This window comes from Taudactylus pleione, unplaced genomic scaffold (genome assembly GCF_031769625.1).
Source record: "Taudactylus pleione unplaced genomic scaffold, aTauple2 ptg000041l, whole genome shotgun sequence".
Classification (NCBI taxonomy): Eukaryota; Metazoa; Chordata; class Amphibia; order Anura; family Myobatrachidae; genus Taudactylus; species Taudactylus pleione.
The window spans coordinates 30,381,944-30,404,100 of NW_028284443.1; the positions used below are offsets into that span (position 1 = coordinate 30,381,944).

The 22,157-nt window shown below is 39.9% G+C and overlaps 1 protein-coding gene across 1 annotated transcript in view; it reads right to left on the reverse strand.

The window, feature by feature from the left end:
* The window catches only part of ADAMTS20 (ADAM metallopeptidase with thrombospondin type 1 motif 20), a 339,290-nt gene that overhangs the window by 51,402 nt on the left and 265,731 nt on the right, over window positions 1–22,157 (reverse strand). Inside the window, exons 29-33 of the mRNA XM_088456448.1 lie at window positions 8,704–8,868; window positions 6,496–6,669; window positions 5,912–6,082; window positions 2,096–2,296; window positions 920–1,049 (exon numbers count right to left, since the gene is read on the reverse strand). Coding sequence (XP_088312574.1) covers window positions 920–1,049; window positions 2,096–2,296; window positions 5,912–6,082; window positions 6,496–6,669; window positions 8,704–8,868 — 841 coding nt within the window. The remainder of the gene's footprint in view (window positions 1–919; window positions 1,050–2,095; window positions 2,297–5,911; window positions 6,083–6,495; window positions 6,670–8,703; window positions 8,869–22,157) is intronic.

A 22,157-nucleotide genomic window follows, 5' to 3' on the forward strand; every position in this document is an offset into this window, starting at 1 on the left:
CATGCATTTTACTAAATATAATTCCCATATTTTCTACTCTAATGAGCTCCTTAGAATTTGGATTACATTGACATTCTAATAAACCAAAATTTTGGTAAAACCTATTAGTGTACAGCTAAATCCCAAACGAAATCCAGCATTCAATGTCTCCATATTTTATTTACATTTTTTTCTTTACTTATAATGGTTACTGTTATTTTGAATTTAACAACCTAAAATACAGTTTTAATGTAAGATATTCCTGAGGGAACATGTATCACGGGCTAATAAACCTGTTGAACAGAGGGCATTAATTGAGTTCTTAAATCTGTTATTGAAATCAAAACCTAATGGTGTATACACACATAGCGATAATTTGAACGATTTGAACGATAATTATATTGTTCATATCGTTCTCGTTCAAATCGTTCATTTTTTGGTCCCTACTAACTCACCAATGACTAGCGATGCGTGGCCACGTATGGACGATACCATCAGCCGTGCATGCAGGCCAACTTGCTTGATATTGAGCAGGTTACTATAGGGACCTGCGATCATTGATCGTGGGTCGCTATAGTCGTTGGTGAGTTGGTGGTGTGCTGGATGATCGATATTGATCCAGCACACTAGGGAGGATGCAGGACGATCAGCCAGCAATATCGCATCGTTGGCTGATCGCTAGGTGTGTAGTATGCACCATAAGAATAATTTAAATGTTGCAAATTATTGACAACATTGCAAATTCAATAGCTGCCATCTCTGTATAGAATGTTTCTTCATACCTTAAGTCACTTCCAAGTATTGATATACTGTACTGTATATCTTTGCTAAGTATGTAATTTAACTTGCAGGCCATCTGTACTACAGAATTTACAAATGAAAACATCATCATAAAACTGGGTTGGGTAAGTTTTACGCAATCTTAATGATAACTACTTACAATGTTTTGACAAACATGACTTCCTAGCCCGGGGTTTCACATGTGAAGGGCAAAGGTTACTTGAAATACTCTCTTCTGTCATGCATGCTACTTTTCTCTCCATGTTTCCAACACCACATGTTGAAGAACACTGTTTAAAGAATGGAAGCAGATGTTCAGGGACCAGAAACAACATTAACTCTATGTTCCACTCTTAGGGATAGATGTACTAAGCTTTGGAGAGATAAAGTGGAGAGAGAAAGTACCAACCAATCAGCTCCTACATGTGCCCAGCTAGTTTGTTGCTCCATACACCATGTAGCGCACCATGCATCTCGCGCCATACAGTACGCCTTGAGTCGCGCCTTTCAGTATGTGTCGTAACGGAACGTAGCGTGGCGCTGGAAAAAGTCATAGCATGTAATACAACTTTTTGTCCACCAGGTATCGCTTTTCCTAAACTACACAGCACAGGCGTCCAATATTCATTGCATTTTCTGTATCACCGCCTGATGATGGACTGACAGAAGCTGTGATTTGGTACTCTATAGTACAGCATTTCATCTTGGAATTAGAGCTGTAGAAGAATGTATAATAAAGTTTTAAATCATTACAGTACACTATGTGTGTGAGTCCTGTACTTTTTTTAAAAAATATTCGTACGCACGCACAGCTTTCAATGAGACGGGATGAATTAATATTCACTAATGCTCCCACACCATCATACGCTTCTATTCAATACCGCCGCATGCTGAGCCCGCTGTCATTTTACAGGCTGTGTTTGAGAAATGACAGTTAGAAGCTGATTGGTTGGTACGTTATTTCTCTCAAGTATTAGTACAGCAGCTCCTTAGTTACGCACACACATTTCTATATCATTACATTATTTACACCAGCAACATTTATTTCAGAGAGCTCACAAAACAAGAGTAAAGACAGTGTTGCATAGTATACATAGCTAGAAGCTAGATCTGCTGACGTGGCAGTTATCTTTCTATGCATCAGAGAAACAGTTTTGAATTTATCTGAATGATATTTGGAGGCATGCCAGTCTGATCTAGTCACTGATCTTTAGTAGGGTCAGGGCAGATGTGCAACTTTACAATATTATATTTTTGCGATAGATAAAAAAAATGCAGAAGAAACATGTTACACAAAAGAAAACTGTCATTTATACCTAGGCTTTACATAACAAACCTTGCTCCACTTTCCAACTTTCCAATAAAGTGTTTGGGCACAGCTCTCCCCATTACATTTGCGATCAAACAAATGTTGCCTTACAGGACAGCTTTTATAGCTGACTGTGCGTAAGCCATTTATATAGTGATTGTTCTTCCATAGGACTCTTCTGCAATATGTTACTTTTTGTTTGTAACCAAACCAACAGCTTCTGGAACACTGAAAACAACATAACAAAATAAAGAAAACTACTGTTTTGTATAGTATCGGGTTATTAAAGATTCTGAAAAGAGTTTGACTAATATAGAATTATAAAAGTAGTGTAACAATTCTGACATTGTGGCACATAATTTAATTGAATGAGAAGTGTAGGCGTAAACTTTACTGAAATGGTCAAGGAGATTCTGTCAATTTGTTTTCATTTAGAAGCTCCTTGGCATGTAAAAAATATTCAATGAATCCTCATTATTATACTTAGCCTTCCAATTCTAGACTAGCAGTTTTTAAATTCTACACTGGAAAGTTTGCTTTGGCCACTGGCATTTTCAGATTTTTGCGCATAGTTGTAGAACATGGACACCAGAGAGAATTAACAGTGTCACTTCCAGGGCTCACGGCTTCTCCTCTATAAAATGTTAGCCATCAGAGTCCTCTGATGGAAGAGACAACTCAGCAGTGCTGACAATGACACCATTGATGGTTTGGGAACAAAGTCCATGCAGAGACACTCAAATTACAAAACATTAGAAATCCAAAAGGTACAGCCCACCAGAAAACTAATGATGAATCCCACAACATGCCTCATTATACAGAGAAGGAAATGTGTCAGTAAGTAATCAGTTACCAATGTTCAATCAGTTACAGTAAGCACTTTGCATGAGAACATAATCATTATCAACTGAAATAACAGTATACATAGATCATTAAGACACACAGATAAACAAATTCAAAGATTGTATGATTACAAAACCACTAAATAATACAAAAAACTATTATACAAAGGTTTCGCCACTTGTATACTTAACATAATAACATATTAAGCTATAATGTTGATTATTATGTTTAAAAACTGATATTTTTTTGTGAGTCAGAAGAATATTATAATTATGTAGCAATGGATATAGTTAATAGGTATAGACCCAGGAGGGGTATTTGTAGGCTGCAAAGTGTTTAGGAACAGTGGCGTTCGTCAGATACAGAGCTATGTAGGGCACCTTGGCATACATTTGACTTGGTCAGATTAACCTATACTTAGAGCATGGACAAAGTTAGAAACAAATAAGAAAATGACACAACACATGAAAACTGTCCCCAATATGGGAATCATCATGTGTGGGATGTGCGCATGTTTGCCATCACATATTTACAGCTATTACATTTACCAAAACTATGAGTGCCAGGGCAAGGCTATATCAGCAAATCAAATTGTTTATAATTAGAGAACAGATCAATCTTAATTAAATGAAGAACTGAGTCAGTGCTTGAAAAGGAGAGAAGGGTCGCTTTTTTTTCGATACCTGGGAAAGTTTTATTATGTGTCTGCCAATTTTAACACAAACCCAAATTTATCACAGTATGTGTTTGACCCAATGGTACGAAACTAGAGTCCTCCTGGGTGATCCTCCTATTACGCTGCCTGGTGGGTGAGTGCCGGACATTTTTTTTTTTTCTTATTTACTTTATTTGTTTTCTGTCTATTATTGGTGTCTAAGTTTTAATTTGTATAGGATTAAATGTTGGACAAAATGGACACAGTTATGTACGTAAACATGAAAATGTCCTGGGATAATTGTAGATGTTAAGATACCATATATTGTCTTTTTGAAATTGAAATTTATTTTGTATTATTTTGATGTGTAGTGTTATTTGCTTCAATAAAAAATGTTTAAAATAATTAAATGAAGAACTCAATAAGTGTAGGACAAATGTATTTGTGTAGCTAGGTTATGATGTTCACGGCTACATCAAGATAGATAATCCCAAGCAAAGTAAAGTGTTTGGTAATTTAACAAGACTGTCCAAATGGTTTAAACACCTCTTATACGCAATGCAAGAAAATGTCTATTTGAAAGACAATTGCAGTAGCAGCACATGACATGGTCATACAGCATTTCTGCTCAAGTTATTGGTTATATGCTGTATTACATACTGGGGGGTTGCATTTCACACTGGTCCAGATATTCTAATCTCATGATATAAATGGTCTGATTCTGAGTTGGATGCAGCTGCATCCAGGTCTGCATCTCTTGGTGGTCATCCGCCTGCAACTATATGCTAATTCTGCTACAAAGCCCTTCCCTGGTATACATTTGTGCTTCCGAATCTTCAAGGACTGAGACGCCCACTGTCAGCCTCCGTATACAATTAAATACCAATTGGTGCATTTTTAAACCTTGGACCAGCCCTATTTATGGCATCCTATGTGAGGTAGTTGAGTGTCTGTGTACACAGCCACTAACATCGATATGCCCACGACATTCCCATAACACGCCCAGAAGACGGACAATCTATGTGAGTACACTAACCAACTCCCTGTCACCGCCCAGAAACACCCACTACATTTTCAACACATTTCTGAGACTGTGTATCTTCTGTGTGCCTCAACCACAACTCCAACTCTGTGCACACTCATTTTTGTTGCCATGTTCAGAACACCATTCTGCGTCTCCATAGGGCTGGTGCAATGTTCAATAGTGTAACTGATCTGCGATCAATGGTGCTTTTTAATACCAAGGCCCCCATTTAGTAACAAGTTTTATCTCCAAAACAAGTGATAAATGTCACTGTGTATGATAAATAGTGATCCAACCAATCAGCTCCCAACTGTCATTTTTCTAGCAGTTGACAGTTGGGAGCTTATTGGCTGGAGCACTATTTATCATACACAGTGACATTTATCACTCGTTTTGGTGATAAAATTCATTACTAAATGAGACCCTGAAAGCGCTGGATTAGCACCACAGACAAGGGGCATCTCTGTAAGACTGGCTGCGGCATTAGCATAAAGGTGCAGTAATGCTGTTGAAAAATATGCAGTTGTGACTGAATTAGCGACCACCTCTGAATCAGGTCCTCTGTCACTAAACGTCACATGTGTATTAAGTTAACAGTGACCTAGCCAACAGAACCACAATGAGGGGGGAACTGCCGGGACAGGAGTCCCGCGTCCAGACACTCGAGGGGTCCATCCGCTCCTATCTCCCCTCAGCTGCCACCGCACAACAGCAGTGAGTGACTGTCTGGCCCAGTCTAGGGATTTCCTCCCGCAACGCCTCCTACCAACGCCACGACCGGGCAGCCAGGCCACACGCTATTACTGTCCCCTTGAAAGTAAGTGACAGGCCCAGTGTAGAGCCCATTCCTACCAGCGTGGTGCCCACTACCACCCCCCCTCACTGCCACACAATAGAAGTGACTCGTGAGTCACTTCTCACCCAGCCGCCCAGAGCCTCCCTCCCACTCCGCCTCTCACCTACATTGCGACCGGCCCCTTGCAATAAGGTTTTTCTTGTTAACCGGCGCACCATGACATCAGGACTACACAAGTCGCCGCTGAGAGAGGCGCCATGGCATGTGTAGGAGGACTGAGGAGCAGCCAGAAAAGAAGAAAGAGTGAGGTAACTAAGATAAGTGTCTGGGGTTGTGGGGGGGGCTGCCTATTTTGTCTGTTCCAGGCCCCTTATTTTCTGATGGAAGACCTGCGAGCCACTACTGTATATTCAACAATATTTCTCAAACACAATTGTGACACATCTATATATGACACTCAGCATCACTATTGCTTAATTGTGTGGTACCCATCACCACAGATATTAGATTTTAACTATTATTTACCTGGGATGCATCTTCAGTGATGACAATGTACTTGCAAGCAGGATTGCTGCATTGCCTGCTTGCATGTGGCCTAGCAGCAGGATCACAGTAAGATTCATTCACAGCTTGGCCAGCGATATCCATGCATTTTATCTTCCTCCAGGTCTCCTCTTGTCTGCAATCTGTGGAACACTTAAGTACACTATATTATAAGGACATTTTTTTGCAGTTTGCACAAAATATATTTGTGCTAGATTCACATATTACATTGTAAAGATCTCTCACATAAGCAAAATTATATGTGAAGATTTCAATAAAATGTACAGAAAAGATAGGAAATACTGTGAGCCATGACCATTACAACCATCCTGAAATACAGACAAGGTCATTCATGGGTAGTCAGTGTGGTTAAAAATATTTCTCACATACTGTAGGTGCTATAAATCTATAGAATGATCATACTCAAACAGCTTGAATTTAGTTTTTAGTCTCTTTTTTTAAATACAGACCATGAAATTCAAATTGCCTGAATGGTCATACAAATTTTGAGAAGCAAATAACAATGCTGAGAATAATTTTTTTGATGAAATATTAAAGATACTCACAGCAGGAAATACATCCGCAAACCAATAATACCGGATGCAGTCAGGTAATGTGCAATGCGCCCGGGTGTTTGGGCGAGTTGTAGGATTGCAAAATGTCTCCTCAATTCGTCCCTGTCCTTTCATTCTACAATACACCTGTCTGTACTGGACTCCTGCTCCGCAGGTTGCTGAACACTAAGAAAGGAAACAAGTATTTTATAATAACAAATACATATCCCTTTGGAATAGCAACAAGAGAACATCACTGGCCAACATTTTTAAAAACTAATGTATTTAGCTTTATAAATATGTTTCATTAGTCTGATTACAAAAAGACAATTTCAGATAGTCAAGAGAAATGATTTCCTTATGGTTGGCAGCAAGGAACACATGCAACATTACTGATTTGTTACCACCATGCAACATTATCATTTAAGCCATTGCCCAAATGAATAAAACAGTTTGTTTTGTACTGAAGAATAATAAGCTGCAGCAGTGGCTCACAAACTGGGTACCGTGGGGCACTTTCAGTGGTGCCATGGGCTAGTGGTCCAGGACCAAATCAAATCATTTACTGTCAATGTGATGTGCTAAACCAGAGGTGGTGGCTGTCAAACATAAAATATGTGGACAAACAGAAGTAAATCCCTGTCCACCATCACAAATGTACCTAAGGGTGACAGGTAAGCACAATTTACTTAATTTAATTTTTTTTTTCTGAATATCTCAATAAGAAAATTTTGCCTAGGAGTGCTGTAAAAAACATGCCGATTTTCTAGGGCGTCGTGATTCAAAAAAGTTTGGGAGCCACTCAGTTACAGCAACTGTACAAATTCTCCAAAATTATATTTTCACAAGAGCTGCATTGGGACAAATCATCGAGTTTCTCTAATATGCGAGCCCATACTAAAATTAATTTACGAAGATGATTGTAAATTTAAAACAAGTTAGTAGTTCAGCAGACATGTTATTTGCCATTTTATATGTATGCCTGTATACATAGAGACAACCAATTAGAACCCCACTACTGTCTACCCTATTTTAAAATGTGTCAAATGTGTCAAGCTTTCTGTGTGTGTGCAAAATCTAACAAACCCAGCATATCTTTATTCCTCCATCAAATACAGGACAAGGATTATGCAGTAAACTATGTTGGTGTGATATGTTCAGTTTATATATATATATATATATATAATGTTTTCATATCAGACAATTTACATATTTTATTGAAGAGTTGAAGTTGTATTTATCTTTTATAATTCTTTTTATTTTGTTCCCTTAAGGGTATTCTTTGTTTACATTGTTTGATGATGCCCTACAATATTTAATGGTTATTTTGGTGGATATAGTATTTAGTTAGTGAGAAAATGTTTACTAGGGATCTACTGGGTACTGTATTATCTAGTATGTTAAGGTTTACTTAAACTCAAACTCCATTTGTTCTTTCTTACATTTGAACTAAAGTATGTATTTCATAGTCTAAAAAAAAATAATTAAAACATTATTATATTTATACTTCTTACAGTACAGTCTATTGATTAAGGCCCTCATTCAGAGCCGTACGCTCTGAGCAGAGCGCACGCTCTGAATGAGGGCCGGGCTCCATTTTCATGGAGCGTCCTCCTGGACGCTCGTATAGCTGTGGGTCACCACCCACAGGCTATACGAGCGTGCTTTTTGATGGCCGCGATGGACGAGACCATCGCGACCATCGAAATTGCGAGCCGGAGCCTGCGGTTGAGGTTTTCAACCGCAAGCTCCGGAGTGATATTGGCTCTATCAGAGCCAAAATCACTCCCACTGACATCACTAGTGATGTCAGTGGGCCGGCTTCTGACGGGAGGCGTTCCCGTGGGAACGCCCCCGTCAGGGAGGCACGCCCCCGGCACGCCCACCAAAGGGGGCGTGCTGTCAATCAACATTGACAGCATGCCCCCTTTGATCGGACACAACGAGCGAAGGACTTTCCTTCGCTCGTCGCGTCTGGCGCATGCGCACGACGGAGCTCCCTCCGTCGTGCGCATGCTCAGTGCATAACATCGACCCACTTGCGAGCGGACAGCCGCTCGCGAGTGGGTCTGAATCAGGCCCTAAGTTTTCAACACTTATTTTATACCCAGAAATACTTAAAGAAAATTAACTAAACCCAGGTACAGTATATATCAATGACAATTTCATAAACCTAGAATGACATATGAGTACACTGATAGTGGTCAGGATATTTCTTACTTCTCCCCACTTTCCACTTTTCCATGAAGGACATCTGCCAATCTTACACATCTTCTGCGTACGAAGCTTCCTTAAATGTTTGCAATTTGAATCATCGATTTGCTGTCCATTAGAAATGCAGAGAACATTTCGATGTTTTACTCCCTTTCCACAGGTAACAGAGCACTACAATAAAATATTAAGAAAATAATCCACATATATATATTTCAATCCTTACATGAATGCAAAATAAAAACACTGGATAACATCACTAGTCATATGCCTTTAGATACATTAGAGCTTAAGGACAACAATATTAGGCTTCCCTACTGTTCTTCAAAGATTTTGTTGTGTTCTGATAAGCTATATTAAAATCAGAAGGGCAATTATATTAAAATCAAAAACAATTTTCAAAACTAAAAAATAGAAAAACAATGGAGAACAAAGAAATGTATAATTTCATGGCACCTCTTGCTTAGCCTGAAAGAAAGACTAGTGCTATGACAGCATAAAAATATATAATACAAAGATTTAAGAGGCCTGCATATGAAGGACCAAATTCATCGACTTTTTCCCCTCAATTCTTTTGGTTGTTTACTGCACCTAAAACAAAGTACCTCATTTTGTACATTTAAAAATGCTGAAAAACTTTTCAGTAGGCCTTCCAAAATCCTTAGTGATGTTCTATATAGGAAGACTTTTTCCCTATGGGCTATTACACACGGTTTTCTCCATTCGGAAACAAATTGGCAGGTTTTTTTCTCTGGATCAGTCACTTTCACAAGCAACGGTTTTGTGTCGAATGCAATGTTAATGTTTTATGTTTTCAATCTCTTTTCAATCTTTTAAACTGAAAACCGTGGACGGCAGCTGTCCTAGTCAGTGGTTATTACGGTTGTAACACAGCGACCATGCCATGTTCATGCCATGTTCATGCAGTGTGAAAGCCCTAATGTATTTGTAACTTCCACTGAAATGAAACAACGAAAAAAAACGTCCGGTTCTATATAATGGTGTAAACTTTAAAATTTGATGGTGCAAACTGGAGAAAAACTAATGTAAAAACTAAACTAAATATGATTTAGTTAATAAATTCAAGAACATAATAGATGTAAATAACTGTAGATCATTGAATTCTAATAAAATTTAATTTTAGAAATAACAAAAAATGTAAAATAAAATGCACATAATGAATGTTTACACTACAACACAAGATTATAAAACTTTAAAATACACACAAGAATGGTGTAAAAATGTAATGAACTTGTTAGGGACCATTAAAGACTGCATCTTGAGTATAGTTTTGAAAAGTGTACCAAAATTTTTTTATTTGTTTGAATTATGTAATATGGTTCATTATACTGTTGAATTGTGATTGCCTAAATATTTATTTTGATATTTATTTGATTCCCATGGGTTTGAATTCATTTAAGAGTCAACTCTGTAAATGGTAGTCCTTAGGAAATTCCTGGCTACACCAAAATTCCCCTTAATATAGCATTATATGATTTTTATGTTGCAGGATAGAATAGTCATCTGTAAGGATACATTGTGATACAAGAGGCAGAAACACCAGTCACTCTGGAATATTGGTACTGTAGGTTTAAAATTCTTTAGCCAAAGACTTTCCTGCATCATTATACTTTTCCTGGTATGTAGACTGTAAACAATAAATGATTACCACATCTAAGAACTGCAGGCACTTTAAACAAACAGATGTTTAAACTGTGCACAAAAAAAATAAAACGTTGCATGTACTGTATCTTTAGAAATGCCTACAGCTTTGCTGACATCAGATAAAAGAATTTCATGTACCATTCTCAATAGATAAATTAGGAAGATACATGCTCGCATAGACTGGGCCCCATTCTCCTCCCCCTGAATTTTCCATCTGCCAAGAAGCTGCAATTCCCGGCAGAAAAAAGTTTTCACATACAGTAACTCCTTGCTGCAGTGCTGACATTTACAGTCAAGATCTGTAAGATACTTTGCAGACTTCTTGGTAGACTTCTTGTACAGTATTACAGCAGGCTCCACTCCACAGAGCACACAGGTAAGGCTGGAGGGTAAGGTGAAAAACCACTTAGAGACGGAAATGCATGTGAATTCAGCCATCAGTTTCATGTGCTTGTAATATATATAATTTGAGTGTAGCACATACTATTAAAATGTAGCAAAACTATGCAAACATTTCCTTGTTCTCAAACAGTGTTTTACTATGTTGTTTGTGATATACATCTGGAATGTGTAATGTTGTTGGTGCAGAAAAATGTATTCTGTAGGTTGGGATTCCTACGTTTTTTACTCTGTGAATTAATATAAATATTAAGCAGATGTTATTATGGATATGTATCCAATAACTAACTCACTGCATTATGTTCATATTATAAAATTGTAACAATATTAAACTGTGACAACACTTTAGACAATTAAAGTACAAACTAGAAATAATTTATAGCATGATAAAGTTTGACCACATCTGTGGAATTTTCAGTGCATTGTATATTCATGTACAGTAAATCAAAGTAGTAAACCATGTACATTATAGATTATATTGATAAAGGCTAATAGTAATAGCACATATATTACATCAGCATTCTGTTTCAAATAATAATTCTAAAGATATATTAGGCACATGGATGGAGTGATATATAGTCAAAGGCACAAGCATTAGGAGTAAAGCAGCAATGCTCTGTTTGGCAGCTGAACATTGCCAACTGTCCATGATGATAGCTACATTAAAATCATGACATTATGTTACTATGAAATAGCTTTATTAAAACACATTCAATGTATGGGACACACATTAAGTCAGAGCCAGCTACTGGTATTTGACATTATACCATCTGAGGAATTATACCAACTGAACATTTACATTAAAAAAAAGTATACCTTTTAAAAATTGTAATTCTTATAAGAAATATATAATCTTTTTAAAAATTAAAATAAAATAAAAAATTTGACAGCTTGAGTCGCCTAGCCTAAGCCTGGATAACCTGTGACTCTCCAGGTGTTGTGAAACTATAAATCCCAGCATACCCTGCCAACTGTCAGTGCTCTGGCAAAGCATGATGAGGCTTTTAGTTCCATAATGCCTGGAGGTCCAAAGGTTGTAATGGCCTAGTATATCCATTGCACTATTGTGACTAGATATTGCAAAATTCTACCATTCTACAAAATATTCCATGAATATCTCCAGATTACTACTGCAAAATTAAAATATTTTTTTTTTCAAATTTCATAAAAATTTCTTTAACAATTTTTTATTTGTTTCTCCATTTCTGGCTACTGTATATCATATGCAGATTCAGGAATACCAAGAAGTAAGTAACTTTTTAATCACAATCAAAGTATCACTAAAGGTGTTTGTTCATTTGCAGTTTTTTCAATATCGTCAAGGAAGTGTACTTGACTTTTTAAATACTCTATGGTCTCTGTTACTTATGTCTAAAGTTCATTAAAATGGCAAAATGAAGTCCTGCAGTGATATATGTGCAGGCTCTCTCTTCAGATATTATGCTTCATTCTAGTATTCATCATTCATTATCACATAAGCATGTCTTGTGTTACCAGGGCCAGCAGGAGATTTTTGGGACCTGATACTAAAGAGTCATGACCATATTATTATTATTATTATTATTATTATTATTATTATCATTTATTTATATGGCGCCACAAGTGTTCCGCAGCGCCTTACAAAGTACATAAACAAATAGATTGATTTACAGTGACTTACAGTACAGTACAATACATTACAGGACATGGATAATATACATTGCTACATTCACGACCATAACACCCAGATAAGCAACAATGCAAAGCAATCAAGTGTTAGGTGCCCTGGTAGAGAGTAAGAAGTAGATGAAGGTATAGTAAGGAGATGCACAAGAGGGTAGAGGGCCCTGCTCATAGGAGCTTACATTCTAAGGGGGAGGGACAGACAGACAGGGGTGAAATAGATGGGGTAGGCAGGGAGAGAGGAGTATGTAGCAGCAAGTTAAGATGAGAGCTGGAAGGCTTTGATGATATAGTGGGTCTTGAGAGCACGTTTGAAGGATTGTAGAGAGGTGGAGAGTCTGATCGGAAGCGGGAGAGAGTTCCAAAGGTGGGGAGCAGCACGGGCAAAATCTTGTAGGCGGGAGTTCGAGGAAGTATTCAATTGGCATGAGAGGCGGCGTGCATTTGTTGAATGAAGAGGGCGGACTGGAGATTGAAGGGAGATGAGATCAGAGATGTAAATAGGAGAGGAATGGCTGAGGGTTTTGTAAGTGAGTGTGAGAACCTTAAATTGCGTTCTAAAGGGGAAGGGGAGCCAGTGGAGGGCTTGTAGGAGAGGGGAGGCAGATGCAGAGCATTTTGAGAGGAAGATGAGCTGAGCAGCAGCATTGAGGACAGACTGGAGAGGGTAGAGAAGGGATTTGGGGAGGCCAGATAGGAGAAGGTTACAGTAGTCCAATCTGGAGATGACCAATGAGTGTATGAGGGTTTTAGTGGCATCCTGGGTGAGAAAGGGTCTAATCTTGGAAATATTTTTAAGATGAAAGCGACAGGACTGTGAGAGATTCTGGATATGTGGTTTGAAGGAGAGGGAGGAGTCCAGGATAACTCCAAGACAGCGCACTTTGGGGCTAGAGCAGATCGTTGTGCCATCAATTGATAAAGAAATGGTGGGAAGTGTGGTTATGTAGGGGTGAGGGAAGATGATAAGCTCAGTCTTAGACATATTAAGTTTAAGAAATCGCTGGGACATCCAGAAAGAAATGGCAGAGAGACAGTTGGAGACACGAGTGAGGAGAGAAGGAGAGAGGTCAGGGGAGGAAAGGTAGATCTGAGTATCATCAGCATAGAGATGATATTGGAGGTCAAAAGAGCTGATTAGTTCACCTAGTGAGGATGTATAGAGTGAGAAAAGGAGAGGTCCAAGAACAGAACCTTGGGGAACACCCACTGCAAGAGGCTGTGGGGGAGAAGAGGAGTCATGAGAGGAGACAGAGAAGGATCGGTCAGAGAGGTAGGAGGCTAGCCAGGAGAGGGCAGTGTCACGCAGACCAAGGGAGTGAAGGATTTGCAGAAGGAGAGGGTGGTCCACAGTGTCAAAAGCAGCAGAAAGGTCAAGGAGAATGAGCAGAGAGTAGTGGCCCTTGGATTTGGCAGTAAGGAGGTCATTGCTGACTTTTGTGAGGTCAGTTTCAGTGGAGTGGAGAGAGCGGAAGCCAGACTGAAAAGGGTCAAGGAGGGAATGAGAGGAAAGAAAGGTGGTAAAGCGCTTGAAAACAACACGCTCAAGGAGCTTGGAAGCAAAAGGGAGGAGAGAGATGGGACGGTAGTTGGAGAGAGTGTTAGAATCAAGGGTTGTTTTTTTTAGTATGGGGAGACAAGGGCATGTTTGAATGCAGATGGGACAGTGCCTGATGATAGGGAGAGATTAAAGAGGTGGGCAAGATGGGAGCAGGCAGAAGGAGAGAGGTAGCGGAGGAGACGTGAAGGGATAGGGTCAAGGGGGGAGGTGGAAGGGGGGGAGGACTAGATGAGGGACATGACTTCTCCCCTTACAGGGGAGAAGAAAGTAAGAGTCTGTAAAATTGAAGGAGAGGGGTGATCTGGGAAGAGAGGCTGAAGTGGATAGCAGGGGGACTGGTGGGATATGATGTCCTGACGTATGGAGTCAATTTTAGATGTAAAGTAGGTAGCAAAATCAAGGGCAGAGAGCGAGGAGGGGAGGCGCGGAGGGGGTGGGCGGAGCAGGGAGTTGAAGGTGGTGAAGAGATGTTGGGGATTTGAGGATTGAGAGGAGATGAGGTTTTAGAGTGTGGGGCATCACTGAAGGGGACATGGTCATGGCATTTTATGAACATCGTAGTACCTCTCTGAGAGGTCTGCATATCTGTTAAGCTCCCAGGCTGGCCCGGGCGCTTTATAGTCACTGACCACACTAAGGTAGATATGTGCTATGTGATATATATATACATAAAACACATGCACAGCAGATCCCTTGGCCATCAGAACTCTCTGTCTAAGGAGCTATTACGGGCGGAGCAGAGACAGAGACAAAGCTTTCTCCGTCTCTGAAAAAAATTATTTGATTTGTCAGGTGGAATTTGGAGTACTCAGAAACCCTCCATGTGTGCACCATTGCCTCCCTCTGCACCCTTGCACAATCCTACTGTACATTTTGGCTGAAATTAGGTATTGGTCCTTAGCTTTTACTGATATTACTAACAGATTACTTCAGGTAAACTTCCAAATTTTATGTAGTTATAAATAACATTGCAAAACAATTCTGACATGAGAAAGTCCTTGATTCATCAGATTACTGATATAATGTAAACCAGATGGCAACATTAAACCTTATCATACTAAAATGTCATGAAGCCAAGCTGGAAACAATTAATATTATTTAAAGCCTTAATGTTTCCAGTCTACATGACTTCTTTTTTCTGTTAGGCTTAAAAAAAATAAGTTGTATTTATTTCCATTCAAAAATGAAACTTTTGTAATATTTCATAAGGTATATATCAACAATAATTTGTTGTGAAGTGTACAGTCTTGCTCAGAGAGACTAAAGATTTCTCCACTTTCCTGCACAGAGGCACACTTCTGCTTTGTAGATGGAATGCCCAAGTGAGGAGTATACAGTAGTAATGCACAGTGAGTGCCCTGTGTGGAGGGCAACCTGGTGCAAAACATGGCATTCTACGCTGCACAGTGGATGCAGTTCATTATTTGCTTTGTTTTCTTCTCAATAAACCCATGTCAGTTGCAATGAAGATAATACTGAAACTTTCCTCTTAAGAGAAAGTATAACTATTATTATATGTTATTCATAAAGTGCTCACACATTATGCAGCGCTGTACACTGAGGGGGTCATAATACAAAAAGATTAAATACAATTACATAAAACAGAAGGTAAATATGGTCCTGCCCAAATGTGCTTACAATATACGAGGTGTGGAGAACACTTGATACATTAAGCAAAATATCAATTGTAGTTGCTTATAGGAAAAGTGCGTGTGGCCATTGTTAAGCATCTCCAATAATACAGCAGTATTGGCAACTAGCATTTCTGTGCAGTTACTGTTACTTGTGGTTATCCTGCGGTAACTGTGTGCCTGGTGTTATTGTTTTGCTTCATTCTCGCTGCTGGAAACCAAATTGTAGTTGCCCATGTTTGCTAGAAATTGCTCCAACCATTGAGCCAACATGTATCACCAAAGAAGGCTGAAAGATGACAACATCAATGACACTTAAATGTATTCTGTCCAGCAACTGAACTGAAATGGAACCACTTCCCTGGTATGGGTACACTGTCTGCAATAATCTACCACTGACTCCACAGTGCTTTACTTTAATTATTTTCTTTTGGGGGAAAACAGCGTAACAAAAAAAAAATGAAAAAAATAAATAAATATATATATATATATATATATACGTATGGCATATACTGTATGTATATATATATATATATATATATATATAATGTATATACTCTAGACGGGAGGTTCAAAAACTCTGCCAATACAGTGCACACTTTAAAGATATCCATGCTTGAGCACAGGTGGATTAATTAGTACCTCAGTCAATTTGATTTACCCATCTTTTATGTGGGCATAGCACACCTTCCTACTGGTAACCCATTGGGGAAGGTGGGGGTTTGTACACTTGGGCGCTGCTGCATGATATCGGCGATGATGCAGAAAGAACACTGCCTCCTGCATTAAAGCAGTCTGGCTACTAAGCAGGGAGGGAGTTGTGGATGTTGCAATTTAAATTAAATAGGCATTCAGTAATTATCTAAGTCAAGAGTAATGCATTGTTATTTTATATATCCTTATTTAAATGGATTACAAGGCAATCCAATACATGTACAGTAAATTAGATGTGTTTGCTTTATTGTTAAAGATCTCCAATTTTTCAGTATGTTTATTAATGATTGAATGTACCTCACTGTATCGCACTTTAATTGTACAAAGTTGCGGTAACTATAGCATGTTGCTGTGACTGTTTGACTTTTGCTGTCTGGGGTTCAGGTATTCTCTGCAATGAAGGGAAGAGGACAGACCATAAGATCAGAGAAGAAAGATCAGGAAACATGTTTTCTAGACTTATTGGGGCTGAGACAGACGCAAAATGGCTGTTTGCTCCGGAAGCCTGATTGACCTTATGCTAATCCAAGTTTCAGACATATAAGAGTTTTTACATGGTGCACTACTGGGACCTAATATTTTTCTATTGGGGTCACCAAAGTCATAAACATACAGTGGGGTGCATAACATCCACAAAAAAACCAAGGTATTGTCTATATCTTTATAGTATATGTACAGAGGGAAATATAACATAATTACTGGTAGGCAGAATACAGTACAGATACCAACTCTCAGGGCAAATAGTAATTATTGTAGTAAATAAGAAAATAAAATAATAAAGATACTTAGAGCAGTGTGAGGGAAGGAGGGAAGAGGGGGGACAACCCGTGAAGGAATTAGGGTAAGTAATGAGACTGGCAGATTATAGACCACCATGGAGTTTATTGAGGTAAGTGGGAGACCCTTTAAACAGTAGCCAAGGTCCCCAAACAGCACTAAAGTCTCTAAATTTAGTAGCGCCAAACATCATAAGGTCGTCCATGGTCATATTAAATTCCAGTCTAGAGAACCATTCTGCTATGGTGGACGGAGCCGTAGATCTCTAGTGTATTGGTATGACTGCTTTGTCTGCACTATTTAGATGTTTCAAAAGTGACTTCTTGTAGGACAACACAGAGCCAGTAATCTTAGGGATCGGTATGAATGACCGCCGAACATGAGGCGGCGGTTGAAATCCCAAAGCCGGCAGCCCGAACAGCACAGATCCCGACAGGGCAGGTAAGTACGCTATCCCTACCTCTCTCCCCTCCCTAAACCTGCCTTAAGTGTGCCTAACCCTAACCTCCCCCTTTGTGTTTAACCCTAACCTCCCCCCTAGGGGTGCCTAAACCTAACCCCCCTCACTGCACCCTAAACTTAACCCTCCCGGTGAGGTGCCTAGCCCTAACCTCCCCTGGGGGAGCCTAACTCTAACCCCCCATTCCCCTAGCCTAATCCTAACCTTCCTGAGGGGTTGCCTAAACTTAAGTCTCCCTGGGAGCCCCTAAACCTAACCCTCTCCCCCACGGCTGTCTGCTCGTGACACCCAGCTTACCTTCGTTCGGTATGCCGGGCATCAGGATTTCGGCAGGTGGATAATGATAGGCATCGGGATTTTGATGCCTGTCATTACTCCCATGCCGGGATTTTACAGTCAGAATGCCGATCGCCGGCTTCTTGACTACATACCGTAATCTTATTTAGGAGTCAGAATGCATGTTCTAACCTATTGACGTATGAACTCTTTTGATAGAAATATCACTGAATTCCACAAGGGGTGTAGAGCTGCACAGTCCAACCAGATATGGATCTGGGAGACAACAGCTAAGACACATCTCCAACAAGTGGCAGGGACCTCAGGAACATTTTGGCAAGCAATGAAGGGCATCTGTATCAACGGGCAAGGACCTTAAAATGAGTATTCACAACCGAATAGCTAACAGAACATAACCTAGTGGTCTGAAAGATCTTGTCCCATTCTTTTGGATCTAGTTGAATACCAAGATCTCTTTCCCAATCAGCTGTGAAGCAAGGTAATTTGGAGAAAGTATTTTCTATGAGGAGCTTGTAGCTCGTGGAGAGAAAGTGCTGGGGGTAAATTGAGGATTGGTAAAGCTTTTAAAAAAGGATAGGGGGACTGGAAGAAGCCTCCCAGATTGATTTGCTTATTATGAAATGTTTAATGTGGAGATATTGCCAGATCGCGCAGGTCCCAAATCGCTCAAACATGGCTAAAGGAGGACACGCCAAAAATGGTTACCAGCTGTCAGAAAGACAAAAGGGGCAGCCCAGGAAGAAAGTCAGGATTGTAAAAGAGCGGAGTCATATAAGAGATCGATGAAGAGATACAGGGTCTGCTCCATAATGATCTCCAGAGAGCCAGGGTCGGGCCCACAGTGGGATGAGCAACAAAAGGGAGGGTTGGTAGCCATGCTGCCACCCAATGCATTTAGGAAGTCCTTTATTTTTAATAGCTACCCACTGTCTGTCCGACTCCGGCCTGGATAACTCCAGGGGGTATATTTACTAGAAGTTGATTTTTGGTCAACGTTGGGCAATTTTTTGGCTGATTTTTTCAGGATCTAAATCACACATTTACTAGCAGATGATGTTTGACATCTTTTTTTTTTAAACGATGTCAAAAAATCATCTCTAAGTGAATGTGTGATTTAGACCCTATAATTTTCCAATAAAAATATTGGTGGCAAGTCATTTAAATGTGATGTTGAATAGTGCCAGGAAAGAGTTCCCGGAGCTATTCAATTGTCCCCATGGTACCCTGCACTTAAGTCAGGAGATGCAGGTTATCGTGCCGTAAGCCGGGTGTTTATTCGCCATATCCTGCAGTATCCAACTTAAAGTGTCGGCCTCATTGCAGCACTAGTCCTTTCAGATTTTTGCTCGCACCTTAGGAGGGTGCGAGCAGAAATCCTCTACTAGTGGGTTTTAACAGCCCAGCCAATTGAACAGTTACGGAACTCATTCCCGGTACTATTCATTTTTGCATTTAACTGAATTCCCCCCTATGTTATAATTATTTCCTATGTTGTATTAAATTGTTTTCTTATCATATATGGGAAATATTATAAATTTATTGATATCAACATAATATTAAGATATGGGTTACTAGAGTGTCACAAAGGTCACAGTTAGTGGCTATTTTCATAAGAAATTATAACAGCAAACAAATAATAATTAGGATGTGACAATTATTAATGCACATTATTATAAAGATTGACAACCAATGACTTCTTTAATTGTTTTTATTATGATTAAACAACTGAATTACAACTGATGTATTACTTACTAGTCAATTGTACTTACATTATAAACCTGTCTCATGGCCAGTGTAACAGAGGACTAGGATTTGTTATCTACCCACAGCTATTTCTAAGTTCAATACATATTTCAAAACAAGCTGCTAACCATGTTTCTAATATAACCACTGCCGTATTGCTACTGTATTCCCTTGTGCTTATAATCTTGTCTATTGCTCTGTGTAATGAAGGAGTAGGGTTTATTACCTCTCCAGAACTATCTCTAAATTAAATTCGAAAATTTGATACAAGCTGCTGACAATGGGCCTCATTCAGACCCACTCGCAAGCGGCTGTCTGCTCGCAAGTGGGTCGATGGTGTGCACTGCGCATGACGGAGGGAGCTCCGTCGTGCGCATGCGCCAGACGTGACGAGTGAAGGACTTTCCTTCGCTCATTGTGTCTGATCAAAGGGGGCGTGCTGTCGATGTTGATTGACAGCACGCCCCCTTTGGTGGGCGTGCCTCCCAGACGGAGGCGTTCCCAAGGGAACGCCTACCGTCAGAAGCCGGCCCCACTGACATCACTAGTGATGTCAGTGGGAGTGATTTTGGCTCTGATAGAGCCAAAATCACTCCAGGGCTTGTGGTCGAAAACCCCGACCACAGGCTTCTGGTCGCACTGGCGATGGTCGCGATGGTCTCCTGCACGCTCGTATGAGCTGTGGGTGGTGACCCACAGCTATACGAGCGTCCAGGAGGACGCTCCATTGTTATGGAGGACGGCCCTCATTCAGAGCGAGCGCTCTGCTCAGAGCGTCCGGCTCTGAATGAGGGCCAATGTGTCTATTGCTACTGCAAAATTGTTGTTGTATGCCCTAGATAGGATTTGTAGCTGTAACATTGTTGTAATATTCAATTGTAACACAGGGAATTTCTCATATAAATATCTACAGTATAAGCAGGATCTTTATCTCAATATGATCATCAGAGTCACGTGTCCGGTCAGCATCCTTACTACTTAGCCTGCCCACAAATACACACTAGCTGTTTCTCTTTTGTAATGTATTTGGCTGCAACTTAACTACTTAACTGGCTAATATATTTTCCAAAAACTGCTCAGAAATTGTCTGGGGTTTTTTATGATTAAATTAATTCAAACAGTTAAAACTTATGCAACACGATTTTATTTAAAAAAATATATATATATTTTTAAACACATAAAAATGAACATTGATATTTTATTCTGCAGCTGACAGGTAACATCAATGGGGACAGGCAGACAGTGTTGGCTTCCACAATGTCTGCATTTTCTGCAGCTGCCAGGTATACACAGTGGGGGCATCGCTGGCTTCCCCGGTGGCTGCTGCTCGCTGCAGCCGCTGGGTATACACAGTGGGGGCAGAGCTGGATTTAAAGGTGGCTGCTACTCTCTGAAGTTGCCGGGTAACATCAGTGGAGACTGGTGGGCTGCTGGCTTCCCCAGTAGCTGCTACTCCCTGCAGCTGCTGGCTATACACAGTGGTGGCAGAGCTGGATTTACCAGCTACTGCTCCTCTCTGCAACTAGTGTTGGACTTGGGCATGAAGGGCCTACCAGAGGAATGCAGTGGTAGAGGCTATGCTTAAGGGGTGTGGCCAACCACCAGATTGAATGTGGCCAGCTACTACAGAGGCTTGACTGACCATTAGAGAGAAAATGATCTGCAGACAACATAAATACTACAATGCATGGTCTGGGCCCCTTCTAAATATATATAGGGGACACCCATACACACCAGTCAGGGTCTAAATCTCACTGAGAAATAGGTAAGGCCAAATATATGCCATTGGTAAAAAACAAGATTTAATTATCTAAGATGCTACCATTGGGATGAGTTAAGTGTTCGTAAATATTTTTTTTAGAACTCTGTACATTGTTAGTTTGCTATATGATATATTTGAAATGTTATTTTCATACAAGAAAACATTATATCTGTTAACCCAACCACTCATTTTGATTGTTAGGAGGGCAAATCTTAATGTAGTTTACTTTCTATAGAAAAAAATCAAGCACTCATGTACATCCATGTTCCTACTCTACCAGGTACCTGACTCTCTAATAGAGTAACCATTTATAATTCCACTACACAGTTTGTAACTTGGGACCCACAGGAAATGGTGCTCACCGGGCATTTCCCCTGTATCACTGTGGGCCAGTCTGACCCTGTCTGCAGTTGCCGAGTATACACACTAGGGCAGCGCTGGGTAATATCTCAGCTCATTGCCGCATATATTTTGCCCTGCTAGTGAGTACATGCATATGATGGCTTTTAATACAATATTAGCATATTCAAAACATTGTAATTATCAGCGCCCGCAGAAACGCAGCACTTTGCTTGCAGCTTTTTCAATGCATCATCCCAAGCCTAATCTCCTTCCAATTTTTATCCTCTGGACTGAGCTCTAATTGGCTGCTTGTCAATCCTTCATCTATTGTCAAAATGGGGGAGTGTTTTCACTCCATATACTGAACAGTGGAGGTGTGTGCTTTAGCTCTATTGTAATTTGCTATCTCAGTTCATAATAATGTTCCCTATTTCTACTACTGTTGATCAT